Here is a 23,998-nt window from a genome sequence, read left to right on the forward strand (position 1 = left end):
AATCGCTATCAAATAAAGCTGTCAACAATCACACAAAATAACTGCCACGACAAAGATATGAAGAGCGTGACTTATCTTGCCGAGGCAGCAATGGAGAAAGAGGAAGGACTAACAGCTGGGACTCCATATATACGAACTGTTGGACACTGATTGGTTGTTACGTTACCAGGGCTACCGCTGCCATGTTGGTTTGGGTAGTCCTGGATGTGATGTTTTTTCTTTACTTCTAACTTGCTGTCCAATAAAATGGAGAAAGGACTAGCAAAATCCTCGCCTCCGCTCCCTGACATAGAATTACGATCCTGTCAAGCAGGGAGCACCCATGAGGAATTGAACTTAATAAATGGTATTGAACCCTACAACGTGTGGACCTCGTTACTACAGTAGACTCGGAAGAAACCTTGACTGGGACTCTTTTCTCTCTTCTTCAGGGCAAGAGAGGCAGCTATAAAATATTTTCCTACTATGAACAGTAAAGAATTCGTTTATAGAAAAACTAGCGAAAACCACAACCAGACACCAATCCTAGTTTATTCATGGTGAAATACTTCTTGTTTGAATCCATGGGCACTATGTTGTTTTTAAACCATTTGGAAGATGGCGGCCGCGTTTACGATTTTAGGTATATGCTCCTGCGCCTGGTCTGTGCTTTGGTGCCACAGCGGAGACTACAAATCCCGACGTGCTGAGGGCGGTTGCCCCTGCTGGCCGGAAGTTTGTTGGCTGTTTGTGGGACCGTAGAGATGGAGAGCCCTGAACTTACCTTCACTTTAGCATACGTGGTTTTCAGCGTCTGCTTCGTCTTCACACCCAACGAGTTTCACACGGCGGGGATAAGCGCCCAGAGCTTGCTGTCAGCCTGGTTAGGCTCCGAGGACCTGTGTTTTGTGCTGTATCACATGCGGCGCACAGCAGCTGTCCGTCTTCTGCACTCATTAATACCGCTGGGTGAGCACCCTTATTAGCAATCGCCTCTATTACAGAGGCTCAAGACTATGGCATTGCGTTTCTGTCAGAACCTGTGTTAAATTAGTTTCGAAAGAAAAAGTAAGGAAGTTGATAGTTTGGTAGGTACATTGTGTTTGGCCACTCCTAGTGTTTTTTCGACAGCCCTTAAGATTACTTGTAACTATTGTAGCCAGTCCTTCCAAGTTTCCCAGGCGTTCGTCTGATTAGCACTCCGATGCTTCATTTTCTTTGCATTCTGGAACGTGTAGTCATGTTTAATCCCACTAGACAACTAAGACTGCAAGACCCACAACGACAGAAAACTTGGGACTGCAGTAGGTGGTCACACATGGATCCGGGAAACTTGGCAGTTTGTGATAAAAAATGCTAATTAGAAGCTGTATTCTAACCCTCTAAGTCAGCTTTGTACCCGTGATTCACAGTGACCACTTGTACTCCAGTTCTTTGGCTATCTCTAGTGATCGAAATTTTCACCAAGCATCTGATCAAAAGCCTATCACGATCCGTCTGATCAAGGGCGTCCCATACCATTAATTACCATTCGTTACCGGTGACGCCATGTAACGCGGATTGAGAACCTCCACTATTTCTTGTAGCATCCAGCACTACTTACTTTCTATTTAACAAACTGGTGAACTAGAGGTTCCTTCCCAGTCCCATTAATTAAGAGCCTCTCCTCAAGAGATCCGCTTTCAAATATTTTCTGTTACTATCCCTATATTCTATTGAATGTCAATGCTATGTAACGGCTACTCTCTTGTATGCTGTTATTCATTTACTTTATCAATCTACCTGACAACAAGAGTAATTCCACTGATCCAAAACTTTTGCCATTTCTGCTGAACCTGTGCTTTCCAACAAACCTTACTGAAAATATCCTTAGTGTCACTGATTCAGTACCCTCCAATACTGGTATTCTAGAACCTTTCCTCAGTACTGCTGAATGAGAAACCCTGTGTAATACTATAGATTTAGCTCCGCCTCTTAATTAGCTGATTGGAATACCACTGATCAAAAGCCGTGTACAACACCAGTTTTTGTCACTCCAGTACTTCTGAAATAGTATTGCAATACTATTGATCAAAAGTTCTTTCTCATAAGTGTGAAGGATAGCCAGTTTCAGTACTGCTGATTTCCCAACATAAGATCAATTGCCTCCTCCCTGCTCAGTACTACTGATTGAGAGGCTTACACCGTGCTGCTGGTGAATAGGCTCCAAAAATACTACCCCTAAAGAGGTAGTTCATCCAGCAGTCCTAAACCGTGAGCATGTTAATGATATTCCTGCAGGTTACTTTTTTTAACAAGAGCTAACCCATAATCATTTTATTGGGCTCTACCGAGTAAGTAGCACTTTAAATTTCAGGGCATCAAACCTCAAAATAGATATAAAACATTTGGAACTCTTCAGAAATCCTGCCTTGAAGAAACTAAGACCTAGAAGACCATGAACAAACCGTGTGTGTGAGAAACACAGAATCCTTCTTTGTGCGCTGTTTGAATTATATTTAAATTAGTGTGGAGGTTTGTCTTCTGGTGCATACAAAACTTGGTTCTTCCAGTACAGCAGATATATATTATCAATATCGGGGCATAAACCTGACCTCAAAGCAGTCAATAGTTAAGAGGTGAAAGGTACGTTGTTAGCTGAAGCAGAGATCCAGGAGTTGCGTTTTACTCCTAGTGCCACTACCTTTTATGAGCAACACTAAAACACATTTTGTTGAAATATGAAAGTTGCTCATTAGCTGGAGGAATGTGGCAAAGACAGCAACTACACACTTAAGTCGGAAATGCAGAGCAATTGCAGAATTTTTGTGGCACTGCATGCAGACATGTCAGAAGTTCGTGCGGTGCCTGGGCCATCAAACTGAAGTGGGGTTGACTTTTTTAGCGGTATTCTGTTGTCTCAGGGCAGGATGCCTCAGGGCAGGATAGATCAGCAGAGAGGCCAGCGAAAAGTGTGGTGTGCCACCGTGGTGTAGCACCGCTTCTTCCATACTGCCATCATCCTCGAGCTAGATGAAGATTACAACCCATTGTGTCTCCCAAGTGCCTCTCATACCATATATCAGTTTTTTTTACAGAGATTTTCCAATCCTGTTTATCGAGGGACATTGCTTTGCGACTGATCTATAGCCTCTCTCTAATACGGACCATGAACTGTCCCCATACTTCTGATCAGGCACTACATCACCCAGTATTGGTGATCGAATGTCCCCTGATTTTGCTGATTGAAAATAGTCCTTCAATACACTGGTCAAGTGCATCTCCATGTGGCTAATGAATGCCTTGCACAACTGGTGAGCACAGTTGCCTTTTTCATGTAAGCTCCTTTAGGAATTCCAGACATCACTTGTTTGCTGTAGAGGAAATATGTTCATATAAAAATCTGGTATGGTAAAGAGCTGTAGGCAAATGAAGGCTAAAAGTAGGGCACTCGATCAGTGCTTGAGTTTAGAAGAAAAGAAATAGTGCTGATATCTGTCCAAGCGGGTGACGTGTCAAATTCTTAATTTAAGTGCATTGCACGCTATTCATTTATTAAAATTATTTCTATGGCACACAATCAAATACAGATTTTACATTATACGCTATAAAAGTTAACGTTGGCATTTGGTTAGCAGAAAAGTACGGCTTATCTCCGCTTTTCTCTACATCCTTCCGAGGTTTTGTGGTTTTCAGGTCAATGATAACAGAAAATAAAAATCCCTAAGGGATCTCTCAGCTGTCTTTATTACCAGTGCATGTAAATCCCTCATTGTCAATGCTCACAGTGCCACAGTACCAGTCTCTTATACAAAACATATAACCTGCTCACTTTCTTGCCTGCCTACAGGAATTTCCACTACCTCACACTGCTCTTGGTAGAGAGCAGTCATTGATGCCTCCCTGAAGATCAAGGGTGCTTCTTCAAATGCACTGGGACAGACATACCTCTTCAAGTCAATCTTATTCTGAGACACTGTCATCCATTGCTTCCCAGTTCATAGCTGTGTTAGTATGCTTCATTCATGTCGCTATAAGGTAGGAGTTGTGTCGGTGCTCGGCAGAAAGATACTCTACTTCCTTTACCCACACACTAGTGGTTTTTTAGGTCGAGCCTTGGAAGCGCATGCACTTTAAGGCATGCTGTATTGAGATATGGCATAGAACCTGCCCATCTTTTCATTTGGCTCCTGTTACTGTCGTTTTATAATTGTTGCTTCTCATTCTTGAATAGGATTACTAGTCCCTCCTTGGTACCACCTTGTCTGCATTTGTACCCTCCCATTGTGACTGGACTTTTCACTTGTGGTGTTACACGGTCTGCTTGATCTAGTGGGTGAGAACTATTTTCTTTAATGATCTTCCCTATTCCACCCATGACGTTACAGCGCACCGACACCTTGTATATTAGTCATGTATTTTTACATTTCCAGCACGGTCCACTTTAACTATAGCGACCACACTTCTTTGATTTATGGCGCGGTCCGCATTCACTATAGCTGCTGGGCCTATTTAATTTACAGTGCGGCCGCTTGCACTTTAGCGGCCGTGCTACAAAGGCTTTGATATTTATTTTTACACTTGGTATATGTGCTTTCGCTCTAATGGTGGCAGCGCCCCTTTCTTTAGATGCTGATCACTGCAACCTGAATATGACGAAAAGCATCTAAAGAAAGTTGTGTGGCCACCATTGAAGTGGTCTCGTGTTTGCAAGAGTTTAAGCTATTGTCATTAGAAATGACAGTCCCTTTCATATGTGTTGCTTTAAAAAACGTATAAATAAAAGGTATTATTTACAATGCCAATAGCTTAAAATATCGCAAGACCTATTGCATTGAAAATGTTTAAACTAGTGACACTGGACAATGTAAGGAATATGCTGGTTTACGGAAATGTGAAGTATGTTCTAGGCGTGTAGTTTTTTACAGCCCTTTTGGTGGTTTACTGTAGAGTGGATGATTTCCTTATTGGAGTTGTTGAAACTTAATCTTCTCAATGTGTCACTCAGTTGATTAGGTACAGTTTACATTGAGACCTCTCTAGAACGCCATGGAGTTACCAGTAAAAGTGAGAGGCACGTTTTTTTTGTTCGTAAGGATAGAACATGCTATCCTTTTAAAATTATATATTGTATATACACACATCTTTGGAAATAGACCAATCTATAGGGAAGCTGATGATGAGAATGGGCAATATTTTTAATGTGTATAAATATGGCAATTCCACAAAACCGGGTGAGACACACTAAACCGCCTAAAGGGACACGGTAGAGATGTATCTGAAAAAAGGGGTTCCCTTTTGTGCTACTGTCTAAAGTAGACTATGGGTTTACTTGTCAAGAGCAAATAACGCGCACTAATGCTTTACACGAGTCGTATTGCAAAAAGCCATTTACAATCTGTTGCTGTATGTAGGAATATATGTATCTTTATTTAATGCAATCAAATTATTCGGAGTTCAATCAAAACTAAAGACAAATATACAAAAGTGGGTTAGCTAGAATATCAAGGACTCTGTGCTTTACAGTCCATTGTTGTATAATGCCCTCTACATATACTCCCTGCTTGAAGCTTCTTACTTCCTTGCCTATATTCTTTTTAGTTAGGCCTTGGCTAGACCTGCTTTTCACTGCTTTGCCCACTATGTTTAGTATATTTCTAACAGGACCGTCTTCCTTGCGTTCCAGTTCTCTTTGTGAATGACCATATAGGCAGCTTGTCGCTTAAGCTTGATTGAAATCAAATTGTGCATGCTGAGACCACTGGATTTACCCCGATTGTTCAGGACCTTAAAGTGTAGAAAGGTCAAGGCACTTTAGACTGAATTACAGAGCGTGAACAAAATTCTGTTCACAAGCTAAGTTCATGTGAGTAGTATTAATTACAACCACACCGGGCTATAGGGCGCCATGTTAAGTGCCCTTACTTTCATATGCAGAAATGTAGTCTGACAAGGTAGCAGAACGTATGTACTAGCACATCTCCGCATTGCTTCAATAAGGTTCTTTCTTAATATAAGCATGCATTCTGTATTAGAATTTGGGACTGGATTAATAATTAAAACAGGTTTTTATGTTGGTCAAATAATTGGTACCTGGAAGTTGAGGCGGCTCTTTGCAGTGCAAAAAGATTGATTGATGGGCAGAATGCCAAACAATGTCATACATTCACCCCAGTCGAGAGATCTGGGCCTAAATCCATCGTTTTTTTGCTCACGATGCTATTCCAGTTTGGACCCAGCCATATCAGTCGACCCTGCGCCTAATGGGAACCGTATAGCCCGAACTGCCAGGCCAGGTCCTCCCTGCACTGGAAACAAGCATACTAGGACTGGTTTCGGGCTTTCAGCCCTCATCAGGCAGGCTAGCTTGACTCCAGTGGCATGGAAAGCATGGGACCCATCTGGACTTTCCTGTCCCACTCGGAGTGACCGATGCAAAATAGAACAGTTGATGGACAAAATGCAGAACAATGTCATACATTCACCCTAGTACAGAGATCTGGGCCTAAATCCGTTGTTTTTTTGCTCACCATGCAATTCCCGTTTGGACCCAGCCATATGCAAATCAGTCGACCCTGCGCCCAATGGAAACAGTCCAGCCCGAACTGCCAGGCCAGGTTCTCCCTGGACTGGAAACAAGCATCTTATGACCAGTCTGGAGCTTTAAGACCTCCTCAGCCAGGATGCTTGTTTCTGGTCCAGGAAGGACCTAGCTTGGCAGTTCGGGCTGGACTGTTCCCACAAGGAACAGGGTCAAGACTGATTTGCATATGGCTGGGTCCAAGCTGGGGTGTTGTGGTGAGCAAAATAATGATGGATTAAACCCAGATCCTTGTGACTGGGGGTGCACTATCCAGTATTCCGTCCATCAATTGTTTATTTTACATATGTCACCCTAAGTGGGAAGGGTATACCCAGACGTGAGTCCCGTGCTCACTACACCACTAGATTCAAGCTAGTCTGGCTGATAAAGGGTGATGCCCTGAAACCGGTCCCAAGATGCTTGTTGCCGGTCCAGGGAAGACCTGGCTTGGCAGTTTGGACTGCACTGTTCCCACAAGGAACCGGGTCAAGACTGATTTGAATATGGCTGGGTCCAACCGGGGAACATCCTTTACAACGAAACCCTTACAACGCTCTACCATTACAACGCAGGTTTAACAATGAAAGTAGTTACAACTACTTTCGCTGGAGGGCGCTCTAGGATAGGGAATAGTTTAATTTACTATCCTACACCTTCCCTACTATCCACGGGGACTGGAGTTAGAATAGTAAATGAAACTATTCACTATCCAGCACCCCCCCAACGCAAGTCGTTGTAACGACTTGCGTTTTAAAACCTGCGTTGTAACGGTACGCGTGGTAATACCACGTGTGGTACCGTCATACATCCGTCCAAACTGGGGTGGTGTTGTGAGCAGAAGAATGATGGATTAAACACAGATCCTTGTGACTGGGGGTGAATGCATTGTCCAGCATTCCGTCCATCAATTGTTTCTTTTGTGGTTCTTGCAGTAACTGACATTCTTGAAAAATATTTTTTTATCAATCTCAAGCTCCATAAAAAATGATTGAGGAGTTTGTGGGCTCAAAAGGTTGGATGAGGAATTTTATGACCATATGGCTCTATTAGTTGGACAAGATTTTCTCAGTGTATAATGTTGAAATAAAGTTTATGAATCCCGTAATTAATGGTGGGATTAATTTGGAGCGATTATTGCTCTGGTTTTGCTGGATCGAAGGCATGGCAAGCAAATTTGAGGCTCCCAGGAAGTATACTTGGATGCAAGTATAGCGTATTACATGGGTAGTTGTTTAAGAGTAATGATTTGCACGAATACACAATTGAGCCGTAGCAATTTAACATGTTGATTGTTTGGTAATGAAATTGGGAACGGAATCTGATTTTTTTTTTTTGGTCTTTTAGAAATTATGCATGATATACTATGTCTTGAAGATGGGTTTGAACCATCCTAGGTACCACAGGAGCACCGCATCGACAGCATTTCAATTTTGTTTGCAATCAAACATTTTTTTAAGTTTGTTTTTATGTATGGTTTTTAATTGTATGAGTATCTGGTTTTTAAATTTTAGTTGTGTGAATCTTAGGATACAATGAAAATGTGATGTTTTAAATAAACGCATATGACTTCTGTATGAAATATATAATTTGAGTTATGTTAAATATAGAACTCTTTCTATATACAGCAACAGTATGTTTTTTTTTTAAATACGGTTCTCTATTGTAAAACATTAGTGCTTTTTATTTGCTCTTAAGTAAACCCAGCCTACTTAAGACGGTTGCACAAAAGGAATCCCCTTTTTCAGATACTTATGGCATTTGACATTGAATATTCTGTAAAATAAGTGTAAATTCTGAGACCGTTTTTAAAAATGTGGTAGTTGAAAGTTGATTGTGAGCTTGTAGCAAGTTTGCAATGTTTGCAAGCTAACCAAGTGGTCCGTTGGAGAACCGGGCCTTATGGGCCTGGCGGCGCAGGGCACGCCTTAAATCCCAGAGTTCACCTGCCTTGTCGAACAGAGACACAAGACACTCTGTTGGGCGTAGAAAACCAGGTTTATTAGCTGCGGCTAAGCACAGTTGTCACAGAAGTACAGTGTATATTCTCAGGAGACTGCCACTTTAGTCCGTGGCGCACAATCTTTTATAGCACACATATTTACAATGTATACTCCCAGATTGATAAAACACATTCCTTTTAAACATCATATCTCTCCGCATCTGCACGAGATGCACTGGCTCCCAGTGGCGAGCAGAATAAAATTCAAAGCGCTCACTCTGGCGTTTAGAGCACAAAAAGGGACATGTCCCAACTATCTTAAACTTCGACTTCCCCGTTACCATCAAGATAGACACCTGCGATCAAACTCTCGGCTCCAACTAGCTGTACCACGAGTTAGAAGGGCTAGACTTGGGGGCAGGTCTTTCTCTGTTGGCACGGCGAAACTCTGGAATTCCCTCCCTTCTGCCATCCAATCCGCCACGTCAGAAGCTAATTAAAAAAAATTCCTAAAGACTTGGCTTTTTTTGCAGAAAGCTTAGAACGTCACCTTGCATTCCACTCTGCTGCTGTAGTTTCTTTCAGCGCCGGGACACCTCCTTGTGAGGTAGCTGTTCGCGCTCTACAAGAATCTGTATTATTATTATTATTATTATATACAAAGCAAGCCAATAGGAAAAGTTGGAAAACAAACTATCAGGTGTCCCAAATACGCCCCTCTTTCAAACCCTATGTGTCACCCCTCCCCACAAATTAATCAGTGCTGGTGCCGACAATCCAATTTGCAGGTGGCAGGATGTATTTGTGTGCCTCAAAGGATAGTTGTGTAACAAGAGAATACAAGGAGAGAATAGCGAAGGCCAGTCGAATAAGATAATGTAAGGAAAGAATAGGAGAAGCCAAATAGTCAGTCGAGACTCGGCCAGACCCTGACATCGGTTTCGTAAACAAGGGCAGGGGGTTATTTTTTAACAGAAGAGACACGTAGCAGCTGGGAAAAGCAAAAACACTCCGTTCGCTGTGCTGCCTGAGTGCGGGCAACACAAAATGGCGTCGGACACAAAATGGCGGCTAAATACGGGACGAAGTCGGAAACCGAAGAACCTCACCTGTTCGCTGTAAATTGTTTGCTCTAATGATATCAAAGGTGAAATGTAATTGGCATAAACATGGGTTTAATAGTTGTTTATGATGGTACAAATCTTACTCTTACTGAACCTGATTTCTTTTCTTCTAGGATATTTCATCGGAATGTGCTTTGCAGCCCCTGAAAAACAATTGTATAATGTTTACATTGCTTCTGAAGGTTGGCTACTCTTTATTCTGCTTGCTATGCTGTTACCAGCAATCACCAGTATGTTTGCACTATATTGGTTACATAACCATTGGGATAACCACCCTCTTGCCCGAAAACTTGCCCATCATGCTCTTGCCCATTCAGATTGGAGGGCAGTGGCTTCCTCAGTTAATACGGAATTCCGGAGAATAGACAAGTTTGCAACTGGTTCTCCCACGTCAAGGATTATTGTCACTGATAACTGGGTGATGAAAGTGACCACATACCATGTCTACATTGCACAACAGCAGGATATACATCTGACAGTGACCAATTCCAGTCACCATGAAATCTCAGCAGAAACGGGCACTCCTGTGCAGCTCCTCACTATCCGGGTGTCTAGCATTAATCCCAGTGTGAAGCCTTTCGATATCAGGTAGATACCTTATTATATGCCTTTTATGCTTATTAATGCAAATAAACACTCGTAACTCCATGTACTATGGAATTCACAGCAGCACACTGTTACTAGTATAACTGTATTCTTGCCAAACTATTGGTTTATGTTAATTCGTTTGTAAAATATTTGATGACTAGGTAGGTCTCTTGGCTGTAGAACTACTAATAACTTGAGATGCTGAAAACATGTTCCACGTGGACCTTGAAAACGGCCCCTATTTCGTATTGTTTTTATTTTGGAATTTTTTTTTTCTGAAGGTACTTAAGGAGGATTGTGACCGAAAATGGGGCAAACACTGATGCCAATGACTACACGATTGGCCTTAAACGCACCATGGTCAAAACAAATATTTCGTAACTCTGACAATTACACAGCCAATGACTTTGAGTTGGCTTTTTGGGAGATACTGATGATGCGATTGCATGGCCAAATGATGTTTTGAATGTATTGCTCTCCTTTGTTAGACAATAGAGATTGTATTGTAGACGATGTACAGGACTGAGTCAAATGGTTCCCAAACCCAGGCCATGAAGGTACTGAATGTATTGAATAAGATAGTTTGGTAGAAATATATATATATTGAATTGGTGTATCCTAAATGTGATTGAATAATTCTAGTTATTGCAAGACATTGCCCTTCATCAGTACGAAAGTTAAAAACCTTCCTTGTGATGGCAACGCGTTTAACAAAGAACCTATATTTGGGATGATTGGACAACTTGGCCTCAAGTTTGAATCCAAATTTATGAGTAGATTTGGAGTGGATCACAATCCACCTCTCGGGCCAGTAGTCTTTTCCCACAGGTCACCCTAATACCAAGTTTGGTTTCATCCAAGTTAAATTTGAGCCATTGTCTGCCCTTCCTGTTCAGCTGGGAATCGTATGTTGTAGTGTAGTCCCAAAAGTACCCTCTCATGCAGGCCCTACGATGATTACGGATAACATATACTGTGGGTCTGGTGGCAGATTGACTCTGTGTACACCCCGCCGCATATATTAGCCTATGGTTCGCATTAGCTAGCTCACAGTGCTACTAGAATCTCCTGTCATCAGAGAGATTAGTTTGTAAAACATTAGAACACAGTAACCTCAGACTTGTGGAAAAAATGTATTCCTTTTCACCCAATCATGCTTGCTTGTTTTTGCTCTTCGAGAGATACAGAGAAGAAACAGTCGAACCTGTTTACAATAAGAATTTATTGTATGGTAGTTCTTCTCATGTAGAATAAGTGCGCTGTTACAGCTGTAATAGCTATAGAGCCAGCAGTACAGTGAATAATAAGAAATAGTATCGTTCTACCATTTTGCAACAGTCGTGAACCTATACATGAATATAGGATGCATTTATAAAATAAAGTGCATGCTCCTAAGATGCCTGACTAGATGTACCTGAGTGTACCTAGCATGTGAATAGGTTCCCAAGAGCTAATGAGCCTAATAGCCTGCTTCCTGATAGCAAGAGGTGCTGTATTTATACAGTCTGTGCGTGTGTTGCTCATTGTTCAGTATGAGGATGACGTTTGGGTATTAAACCTTGTGTGTCAGTGGGAGAGGAAGTGTACCTCCTGGAGAGTGTACTCATTAATTATTCAAATGTGCAAAGGATGACGTTTTAGCAGGATCGATCGGGCAGAACCCACCCTCGTCATGAATTCGGTGAATGGTTTACTCCATAAAAGGCTGCAGACCTTAGAAGGCGTTACGTCCATACTAGGCAGGCTTTCCTTATTTGGAGTTATGTCCTTATAAGGTTCGTTCATATGAAATGACTGGAGCTGATGTAGGGAAAGTGTACCATGTTCCCTGGACCTATATTAGGGTACCGATATCGCATAACACCCACTCCACCTAATACTTAACAATAATAATACACATTGTCGAAATACACATTGATAAGTGTCAGTGCATAAAATTAATAAAAAAAGTTATTTAAAATGTTTAAAAAATGTTCATTAAAAAAGTTTAAAAAAAACAAGGAAAAAGGTTCTTTGGTTTTGTTTGATATTGTGGTGAAGTTCCGCAAATTACAGTTCTAAATGAGTTTGACCATACAAGTTGAACTACTGCAAGCGTACTTAGAAGGCAATGCTTCTAGAAAGTGTCAATTTGCAAAGTTATTTTGAAAAGGGGAAAGAAATTACTGAATTTGTTCCCAGCACACGGCGAGCCAAATTTAGATTAGAAGTCCTGACTGGGAGTCATAACATTATGGCTGCCTGCTACAGCAGGGGACAAACACTGCAGTACCTCGTATAGCACGTGAAGTGTGCATAGATGTCACTCCTTGGTGCCGGCAGCTTGCATGTGGGCTTTCCTTGTTGAATTCAAAACATCGTTGTCAATGTTGGAGCTGAAATGTAATTGCGGTTCCTCAAGGAAGGCATGCGCCAAGATGGGAATATGCTGGGGACAGTCTAGCATGGGACCGCAGTGGTTCCACCCTGGAGTCTTAGTCAGCTGGCGTATGTGTTAGATGTCAGACAGATGTTCAACTCTCATTCGCTTCTGCAGAACAGGCACCGGAAAACAAGTCCAGTCCTCAAAGACTGGTCTGAAGGATAAGAACCAAGAAGCATTTAGTTCTCGTAAGCAAGGTGCACCCAGATGTTGTACCATGTGCTCACGGTAATATCTCTCCAGGAGAGCGTTTGCAATCTCGCTGGCGGATGGTTTTGCAGCAGGTAGACGATAATCCGGATACCAGCTACAGCGAGCATGATCAGAGGTAGACCCCGAAAATGCCTCCAAATACGGAGTGTATAAAGTTAGCAATAACTCTGAGGATCGTCTGGAAGGTGTTAAGGAATCCTAACCCTATGGTCTTAAATAGGTATATAATGCTGTTCGTATCGGACATGTTAAAGATAGGTCCCACCATTTCTATGAAATGTAGGGGGCAGTAGGTACGAATTAGTGCTTGTATCTGGTGAGGTCCTTGCAATTTGGAGTTCAAAGGTTTCTCGAGAGGAGCTATAAAACCATGGTTTTCATTCTGCTCAAAGCATCAAACTGTATAAAAACATTCAGTGCAGGCCATACTAGCGCCTCCCTGACTGTATTTGTCGGAGAAAACAATACTTGCACACAGCAAGTAATGCTGGTGTTCATGGTGACCAGATATGCAATGCCTGGAAGCATGCCACACCAACTTGATTGCCCAGAAACTAGCTCAAACTCTGGCATTCTCACTGCAGGCGGTGTTCCTTTCATGTGGCAAGACATATTCGGAACTGAACCATTACAGGCTCCGTGTAAAACAATGTCTTGGCATATGAGAGAACAGCTTAAAGCGTTCTTGCAGTTTGTACCACTAAGAAATACTTCTCAATCCCCACTTCGGCATTGAAATTTATATGGTAAATACCAAGATTTCTTAAAGTAAAGCTAAGAGTTGTTTTACCTCTAAGTGTTGAGGTTTCTTGCCAGTCTAGGCACAATTTCCCAGCACTATAGGATGTCACTACCCCTGGGTCTTCTCTCTGTACATATTGTGGGTCTGGTCTACATAAAGGAAGTCCCTTGGTGATGTGCAAGAACCGTTTGTGACATGTGTTTTTGTCTAAGGGCCAAACCACCCATTCCTTTCAATTGGGGTCTGATCTATTGTACTTCAGTAGTTGATAACATTATAATTTATGATAGTCTGATGAACCCTCCAACATTTCAGCATTAGAAAATGCAGCAGTTTTTTCCAGATCAGATAACATGTTAACTGTGTCGGTGTCCCAATCATCAGAAAATGTACTGGAAGTAATGAAATCACTTAATAAAATTTTAAATACATGATTAATTTTTAAAAGTTTGGTCGGTCCGAATATGTTAAAATCAACTTTGTCCCATGCTATACCATGAGGTATAGGAACAGCTGTGATGTTCACTGATGACAAGTCTCTTTGTTCACGATGTGACAATGTGTCTGCCTTCAGGAGGATGTTGACCTTTCGGGCTGTGGCATCTTATTGAAGATAATGTCCCTTAATAAGCATTCTAAAAGTCAATACTAAATCTAGCCATAAAAGAAAAACATTATCCCAGAAATTAGCCAGAGTTCAATCCCAGGTGATACCAGGTATGTCTTTTGAAGAAAGAGAAGTAAGTTCTTTAATTCTTGCTTGAATGGTGTTTTGGCTGGCGTCGTTTCCGGCTCTGCTTGGATCCAGTGAAAACATATCAAAATTAATTAAATAGCCAGATGCTGTTTGATCAATTGTGGGAATTGCATCGGATTGGTTGAAATGTTGTAATCCTCTTGATGAGGCAAGTTAATGTAGACATCTGCATTTGGTCGAAATGCGAATTGTGAATTCTGATTTTCAACTTGAATGTTCGGTTCAAGTGGAACAAGTTTCATAGCATTGTTGCTCAGTCCTTTATTCCCTACAGGTGGCTCTTTAAACATGATGAGTCTTTGTTTGAACAACTTAGATTGTAGCTAGATGAGGACGTCTGCTACATCGTAGTCCACTGGGCCTACTGTTTAGTATCGGGCACATAGTGTGGTTTGATTTAAGTCCATTGAGACATATCTTTTCTCCTTTTTTCCGGTAAGAGATGAGCAGCACAGTTCTTGTTTCGTGTACTGCAGGGACTGGTACAGGTTTTCTGTAAGAGGGTCCGAATTCCTTTTTGTCTGTAATTTTCTCTGACCAAATCCCCGACTTTTGGGATCCAGACCGGTTTTGCCGTGACTACCATGACTTCTTCAGTGGGGGTCTGTTTTAGATGGACATTGCTTTGTTTCGCCCTGGATTCTTTTAGATCCTGTAAAATAGCTAAACGATCATGGATAACAAATGATTTTTCATCCGCCACTGCGCCTTCTCAATCCAGCTCAGGTACCCACATTTGTGTCCCAAATCCAGCTCAGGTACCCACATTTGTGTCCCAAAGAGTACCTCATATGGAGTGACACATCCTAGTAAGTTTCTTGGCTGCTTGTTTAATGCCCGCTGGACCACATAAGGGTGTATGAACCAAATACCGCCATAGCCTAATACTCTAGCTGTTAAAGACTACTTTAAGTCCTGTTTTTTTTCACTCCACAACAGAATTTCCCTCGGGAAGATACGGAGAACCGCAATGCTATGCCCATTCCTTCCATGGCCTCTTTGCAGCCCCAGAGATAAAAGCAGGGCCGCGGTCAGAGTGTGACGTGCTTGTATGTACCAATAAAAACTCGCAAATCTTTTATAACAGTACGAGCGTCAGCAGAACGCCGGGGACAAACCCATAGGAATCTTGTGCAGGTATCCACTGCCACCATGATATATCTTAGACGCCTCATATGTTTGTAAGGGGCCGCATTGGTCCATGTACATATGGCGTGCATTGGTGGAGCCTTTCATCTACTGGCAGATGTCGATTTTCAAGACGGTCTTTAGTTTGCTTGGTGTGGACTAGGGGTTGCTGCGGACCGGAATAACAGGCGTGGAGGCCGTATATACTTGGCTATGGTAGCTGTTTTTATTGTTCTGAATGACAAAACCGGAGTAAGTACAGAGTTCAGGGTGTGAAGCTGTAGTCTGTTCCCAGGTATCCGCCGGCCGATGGATCTTCCGGAGGTCTTCACGTCTTCCGGGGTGTCGGGATAACCTCGGAGGGAAACAGAGAAGCAGGGGTTTAGTCCTTTTCAGCACGGACCTTCGGAGTACCAGTACCAACACCAGGGTCGTGAGGGAACAGAGATGACCGTGAGGAGGGGGAACGGACAGGGGGTTGTAGACGGAGGGGGAAGAGGTGTGGGAAGGGTAGAAGAGAGGTGCTCTCGTGACGGGCCGGGGTGTAAGGACTATGGTACACCTTATAGGTGCAGTGTCTCTAATATATATCTATATACAGTGCAAGGGTGTGCTATCAGTGCGTTCTATCTCTATACAAGTATTTACAGTTATTCACAAGGGGACACGGAGAAGGTAACAAGGTACTCGCGTGCCCCGCCGTAACTCTCCAGCGAGTTACGGCCGCTCTCCAGCCACCTCCAGAGGACTCCACCACTCCTCGGTCCAGACGTCCTCCAACTCTCCGTCTTCGATCCTCTCACTCCGTCCGCTCTCCTTCACTGGTTCGCTGCGCGCTGTCTCCTGCCACGAGTCAGCTATCTGGAACGCTCTCCTCTCTTCGTCGCCGGCTTTTATAGTTCCTGGTCCGGGGTAGGGGGCGGAACTTCCGGTTTCCCGGCAGGCTGCTTCCGGTTCGGCACTTCCGGGTTCTTGGTGCTCGGGATTCTCCGCTTCCGGGTAGGGTCTTTGTCCGGTCACCTGGTCGGGTTCCTGTAGGGGGAAAAAGAGAGAAGGATTCCTGGTCGTCAGAGACGCAGGAGGGTTAGAGGTCGTGGTATCCCCACTCGGGTGTCGCCCGGTTGAGGTGAGTGGCGTCCCCCTTCCACACTTAGTTAACTCTGGCCACCAATAGCGCTGTTTCCGTAAAGAAATAGTCGCTGTAACTCCTGTGAGCGCAGAGCCCAAACCCTTGTGTGCAGCTAGTATTAACCCTTGCCTAGGCTCCATATTTGGCATTACTCTATCCCTCACTCCAGGAATCTGAGCATATGGAGTGTTTTGTTAATCTAACTTGTAGGAGTATTTGAGTGAAAGTTTTTTAGGTACTGCTGTGCTGCCTTTGCGTGATGCGATGACAGCTATCACTATATCTCCATTTATTCTCTTCTTTGAACGAGCCAGAGCAGACACGAAAGCTGTTCGAACAGCTCCCTTTGCAGCTTCATCAGCCAATAAATTCCCTTAAACGTGCACGCCATCACGTTGATGACTGAGTGTATGGATCACGTGAGTCCTCAGTAGCTCGAATTTCAATTCCGCTACCTGTTCCCATTGCTTTTTGTGCTTTATTGTGCCACCTTTTGCATCTTTAAACCCGTTCTCCTCCCAATGTTGTAAGTACTCATTGTACGACTGACATAGTAAAAGGAATCACACACGATTAGTGTGGGGAATTCGTGATCACATTTACAAGTGCCCGTATCGGTGCTTTTAATTCTGCCAACTGAGCCATGCAGTCTACTAGAGATTGCGTCTTTGTGCAATTAGGATGGAACATGCCATCATGCATGCAACCTTTTACGATTGCATATGCTGAAAAAATATTGCTGCCTACTCCCTATCGCTTGCTGAGAAGATCAGTCAGTGTAAATTATATATTCATACTGATCTAGAGGCAAGATTTCATTTGGTAGAGGATATTCTTGTTCATATTGCAGGAATGCCTGCGTTCAACTGGAATTAAATCTGTATTAATCATCTGTTGCAGTAAGGGAATTAGCCTATTGTATCCATCTTGGATATAACGCTTTCGTATTTGGGATGCTGACTTTTGTAACCGCTTCTAAAGCTGGTACCGGAGTTACGACAATGTGTTTCTCCTGAGCCAGTGCTCTTTTTCTGACTACATCAGTCTGAACGGCTGTCAGAATTTGTTCTTGTGAAGTGAAACACATTTTAGCATTTGTGTACAGGTGTGCTTTGTATTTTTTCTTTTCTTTCGCACAGTGTTATTAATTAATGCGGTACTATGTGCATTTTGGACAGCAAATGTCTGTAGATGAGTTTAAATATCTACAATCTAAAACTAGATGATATGTATTTTCGGGTTTAGTGACCTTAAAAAACAGGATTGTTCATTGAGGAGGTACATATTTTAATGACCCCTTGGTATTCAAGTTGATCTAAGATCTCCCTGCCCTGTTTTTTTACCGTCTTGCTTTATTGGATATTGCCTCTGAGCAATAGGTGAAACTTTTAACGGAATCACGTGGTAGGTAGAGTTCTCATCCCATCATGCATGATTTTTGTACAGGGGTGGAGCTTGGGCTACTGCCCACTCCTGCGCATAAGCATGTTTTAAGTGAACGGGAACATAGTTGGAAAATGCAGGAAAAATTATACTTTCTACACTGAGGCCCTCCATAACGAATGCCGGCAGCCAATTTTGTTTTGCTAACAGGATGTCCTAACCAGATGAAAAGTTCTTACAAAAAAGAGCTTTCACTTTCCTGGCTTGTCCCCCTCCAGCCGGAGTTTTACCTCATGTAACTTATGTGGGATGCTCACCCTGGTGTCTGGTGATTCCACTGTGATGTAATCATTCAACTCCGCTGTCACAAGAAATTCCGTCCGGTTCAGGCGAGCTATTGTTACTTCTGCCGCACCGTCTAGCAAAGTCAGCCCATTCCTCGTTCAGAAGTTGTGTTCTCAGAATTCTGGGCATGTCTGATTTTCAGACCAGCAACTTTTCTTTTTCTTAAATTGAGGTTTTGGATTTTGCTTATCTTCTTTTTTAGAAGTAAATTCTTGAGCGCGCTGCTTGTCTCTGGACTGTGTGCAATCCTCTCTATTTTCTGACCGTCCTTCCCTTTCGGAGATTTTCCTCGAGCCCTGAAAGGAACTAGAGGAACAGTGTATCAGTATCCTGATACCTGTCAGGTTTCCTAATAATATCCCTATTCTGGAGGATATACCTCTTTTCAGAGGGCTCCTGTTAAAGAGTCCTACCTCGGGGCTGAGATCTTTCTTTTTGTTTTTTCTTTATTATCCCACTTCTTTTTAGAAGAAGTAGGTGCTTGGTTAAAATTGTCCTTCTCAGGACTGCCCTGTAGTTGAGGTTTCAAAGCTTTTCCCCCCAAAGTATCACTGCCTTATTCTGCATAAGCAGTGTCAATTATTTTGGGTAGTTCCTTCTCCTGTTCTAATGGAGAGAACTCCCTTAGGCATTGGTGGATTGCCCCTGATGCTGCTGCTTCCCCTTGAATATTAGCTAGTATTATGGCTGACACCTGGTTGTAGTTATTTAAAAACTTTAGGGCAGTTTCTACTCCATAGTCATTTTGTATTTGTCTCAATACAACTGGTACTACTGCTAGTGAAGGAATACCATGTGTTCTGGTATATGTGACAGCAAAGACTGTACCCAAAGAGGTGCAATCCTCTAGCTGTGGTGTAATCCTCATGGGCAAATAGATTAACATTCAGTGTTTTTCAAATGGTGGTGTATTTGGAAATACTGCTTCTAACTGGGTTATCTTTGGAGCTACCCAGAAAGGAATTTGTTTGTTTTGTGGGCACTTTGCCCATTACCGCTTGTAATGTTTGTGGAGTAATTTTTGTACCTACAGTAATCACAACTACTGCAGCTCTGTGTACGAGCTGCAGTAGTTGTGATTACTGTAGGTTGGACCGCTAGTGTCCTTAAGACAATGCGTCCTGTTTCTGTAGAGTTGAACTTCAAGTAGTCAAGTCAAAACCACTTTATTCGATTATTAAAAATCATAAAAGTATACTATACAAAATGTTGTTTCTTGTTTAAAATGGTATAAAAAAACATAAAATTCTATTTAAAAACAGTTAAAAGACAATTTCATGATTAAAGTCAGTCACATTCAGTAGACTTATAATGACAGATTTTCCATCTTTTGTTGGGCTGCCTGTCTAATCCTCCTGCTCCGAATAGACGCGACAAGAAAACTTGCAACACCAAACATGATTACAGGAGATTCTATTAATTGTAAGAACAGTAATGCAGGTATAACCTGTAGGGAATGCCTTCTCTTTTAGTAATGGAAAAATAAACCTTTTTCTAGCTTCATAATACAGAGGACAAAAAAACATAAAATGCATGGTATCTTGGGGGGAGAAATCATCACATGTACAGGGAGCCGCATCCTCAGGCCTACTCCAACCCTTTGAATCACTTAATACCAAATGGATCTGGTTGAAGCGAAATTTTGTCAGTAGCCATCGTTGAAAAGGAATTGTAACAATGGTAAGGTACGATTGCATGGCTAGAGACGAAATGAGCATATAATGGGCCCTGACTGGGTTTACTTAACTTCTGATTCCCGCTCTAGCTCACTGAGCTTAATGAAATTAGTTTTGACCCAACTTAGATCTGCTTTACATAGACCTTCAGGATTGTAGAAAATCTCTGGGCGCCCAATTTCCTTGTTGTCATTTTAATATAGGTCAGCCACTGGATTTCCTTCATTTTATCTAAATTTACCTGGTGTTGTCATAGGTGGCTAATATCTGGCATGTTGTTCCTGGTATCCCTAAAGGACCAAGCCTTCCTCTTGTTTTTATGTGGGGTAGGGCGCCATTAAACCAGAAAATATGTTCCTGGAAAGTAAGTGGAATCGGTCTCCTCAAAAGGAGTGTAGACAGCTTGAATGTCATCATGTATGTAATGATGACCAGTTTTTGTTGCAGCATCAGCTGCTGGGAATATAACCCATGAGTAGAAGACCTCTGTTTTGAAATCTTCATGTGCCTCCTTCGCAAATAATACTACACCTCCTCTGAGTTGTAACCCATGTCGACTGTTTGTCTTAATTTGGGTGCAATGTGTTGCATCTACCTCACCAGTCCTATTAAGTACCTGGTCTAAATCTCCCTCTTGTTCAACCATTGTATTTTAGAACGCAGGCTAACTTTCCAGGGAAGTTTATGAAAGGTTTTATGCAAAGGTTTTATGCACAATTTTGGGAACGTTTCCTTTCAAGCTTGATTAACCAGCAGCCAATACATAGGATATCTAGCCTACTCAGCTGTGGCAGAGTTTTTTCCCACCTACTCCAGACGTCTCTGGGTTTTGTAAGTAGGGTCTCTGATAATAAACATGACCGAGTTACTCCGATACTACAGTTTAGTATGTGCTCCATTTATTTACCACATTGGGCAAACCATATTTGACACTTTGTGGGCCATTAGACAACGTTTGGTGTCATGAAGTGTAGTCCCAAAAAGTACTCTGTCATGCGGGACCTACGAAGATTACGGATAACAAATACTGTGGGTCTGTTGGCAGACTGACTCTATGTACACCCCCGCCCCATATAGCAGCCTATGGTTCGCATTAGCTAGCTCGCAGTGCCACTAGAATCCTCTCCTGTTATCCGAGAGATTAGTTTGTGCAACTTTAGAACACAATAACCTCACTCGTGGAAACCATATATTACTTTTCACCCAGTCAATCGTGCTTGCTTGTTTTTGCTCTCAGTGAGATACAGAGAAGAAACAGTTGAACGTGTTTACAATAAGAATTTATCGTACAGTAGTTCTTCTCCTGTAGAATAAGTACGCTGTTACAACTGTAATACAGTAACATAGATATAGAGCCAGCAGTGAATATAGAATGCATTTATAAAATAGTGCGTACTCCTAAGATGCCCGACTAGATGTACCTGAGTGTACCTAGCATGTGAGTATGTATGTATTTTTATAAAGCGCACATTTCACTATTAGGTCTCACAGCGCTGGCAGAGGGTATGGGAAATGCGAAAGAGAAGGCTTGTTATGCCGTTGCCTTGAATAGTAATGATTTGAGTTCTCTCCAGAAGATTTTATGATTCTGGTTTCATCTTAAAGCCGTAGGCCGGGAGTTCGAAAGTAGGTGCGAAAGAGCTAATGAGCCTAATGGCCTAGAATCTAAGAGCCAATAATCCTGCTAGGATTTAGTCCAACCCCCATACCTGAATAGTGAGAGAGTGAGAGACTCTGTCCTGGTCTTGCGTTGGACACCTCGTAAGGGATGGTTAGACCACTGTCAGCTGGAGCAATGTCATGCCGGAGCCGCAGGGTCTCTGGTCAGTGTATAAGCTTTGAAGTCTCTGTTCCCTCCTGCTTACTTATAGCAAGAGGTGCTGGATTTGACTTCTCATTCTTCCAAGACACTGTGATAGGCTGGCTCGGGGACGGGCAGCGCGAGTATCTCCATGCACATCATGAGGACAAAGATTACAGCCGATATCATGCAGCTGTAGTCTGGGTGGGCCCTTGGCCCCGATGGTCACGCGGCCGAATTTTACAAAACGTTCCAGACACTACTAATTTCAGCTTTGCGGTAGTTACATGAAGAGGCCCGCGAGATGGGCATTCTCCCCCGGACCATGCGTGAGGCGCCTATAATATCCCTATTGAATCCTGGGAAGCCTGTGTCACAATGAGTACTACAGGCCTTTCTCCCTCATTAATGTTGATGCTAAAATCCTCGCAGAACTTACAGCAAACCGTATTAGTCCTCTTATGACTGCCCTTGTCCTCCCTGACCAGTTGGGGTTTGTCCCCAGCGGGGGTACCTCTCACAACCTCTGCACTTTGTACGCTGTCTTACGCGCTATTGACCCCGATACAAATGCTCTGGCTGTCTTTCTTGACGCCACCAAGGCATTTGACTCCCTGGAATGGGATTACCTGGCCTTCGTGCTCAACTGCATGGGATTTCATGCCCTGTTTGTGGTGTGGAACCACCTCCTATACACATGCCATGGGGCCAGTGTGGTGATTAGCGGTATCAGGTCTTCCTCTTTCACGATTGCCTGAGGCACTAGGCAGGGTTGTCCCCTATTCCACATCCCCCCCCCCCCTCCTATTTGCCCTGGTGATTGAGCCCTTGGCCGCAAAAATCCGCCAACATGACCATGCCCTAATCCACCCTGAGAGGCAAATATTGATTTCCTTATATGCAGACGACATTACCTTCTACCTCCACAATCCGGAGGACAGTCTCAACCCCATCTTACTGCTCATTATCCTTTACGGACACCTCTCTGGGGTTAACCTAAATGGGGGTGGGGGGAATCCCAGATTTTTCCTCACTGACTCCACCACATGGTTGACCCCCGACTTTCCCCTTGCATGGTGCGACAACACAATTACTCTTCTAGGATTAGTAATAATCTGCAACAGCAATGAGTTGATGGCAGCTAATTATGGGCATGCATTCGCCCTCCTTACCGGTGAAATCAGGTGGATCGCTATGCCACTCTCTCACCGGGAGAACCTTGCTAATAAAAATGATAATTCTGCCTAAACTGCTTTATCTCTTCACTAATAATCCAAACGCCCCCAGCAGACACTTTTTCAAAGCCTTAAAAACCCAACTCGTCCGGCTCGCCTGGGGTGGAAAGCAACCTAGACTACACTGGAACATCGTCGCTCGACCCTTTAGTGCCGGAGGGTTTAAAAGCCCAGAATTAGAATTATACTTCAGTTGTGCACAGGCCCAAAATGCAGCATATTGGTGAATCCCCCTCCTTACATGCCCCACCTTGGGGTTGAAGACTGATACATGAACCCAACCCCACACTCGGTCTTTCTAAGTGCTCCGGCCATTCCGAGACACCTAGCCTCTACCACAGTAGAATTCACCACCAGCGCCTGGCGGGACCTGGCCCAACGTAGTCATATGCTTCACTATAACTCACCCCCTCCTACTGCCCCTACCTGGCAGACTCTGGAGGGAGGCTGTCGCAAACTCCTCTGGAAAATCCCTATCCGGACTCCTCTACATGGTCTCCTCCAGGAGGACACCCCCTCCCACGTTGTCTCGATTCTGTACCGCTCCACCCAGACAGACTGCACACAGGACCCCCATTGTCCAGGGTGCGCTGGGAGGAGGAGATCGGCTCCCCACCTCTCAGATGACCAATGGTCCTATTGCTGTCAACAGACTGGAAAAATATCCGCCAGCAGTAGGCTGCGCATCATCCACTACAAATACTTACATTGTCTATATTATACGCCTGCACGATTGATGCGCCTCCACCTGCGTGACACTCACTGCTGCAGCAGGGAGGGGGCGGTTTTCCTCCATCTAGCTTGGTACTGCCACCCCTATCAGACGCTACTGGCTGGAGGTGCTCACGGCACTGGACCAGATGATCGGTCTTCATGTTTCCGACGATCCCCTGGTTGCACTCCTTGGTTACACCTGAGCCCTGGCTGTGCCAATGCAAAGATATACCTCTTTGGCACTCTTGCTAGCTAAGCGAC

At 43.3% G+C, this 23,998-nt stretch overlaps 1 protein-coding gene across 1 annotated transcript in view; it reads left to right on the forward strand.

Annotated features, from left to right (window-relative positions):
- The first annotated feature begins 693 nt into the window (after positions 1 to 693).
- Positions 694 to 23,998, forward strand: part of TMEM129 (transmembrane protein 129, E3 ubiquitin ligase) — a 70,714-nt gene continuing 47,409 nt past the window's right edge. Inside the window, exons 1-2 of the mRNA XM_086964228.1 lie at positions 694 to 948; positions 9,718 to 10,192. Of these exons, the coding sequence (XP_086820354.1) occupies positions 744 to 948; positions 9,718 to 10,192 (680 nt within the window). The 5' untranslated portion in view covers positions 694 to 743. The remainder of the gene's footprint in view (positions 949 to 9,717; positions 10,193 to 23,998) is intronic.

This window comes from Lissotriton vulgaris, chromosome 3_2, assembly GCF_964263255.1.
Source record: "Lissotriton vulgaris chromosome 3_2, aLisVul1.2, whole genome shotgun sequence".
NCBI lineage: Eukaryota > Metazoa > Chordata > Amphibia > Caudata > Salamandridae > Lissotriton > Lissotriton vulgaris.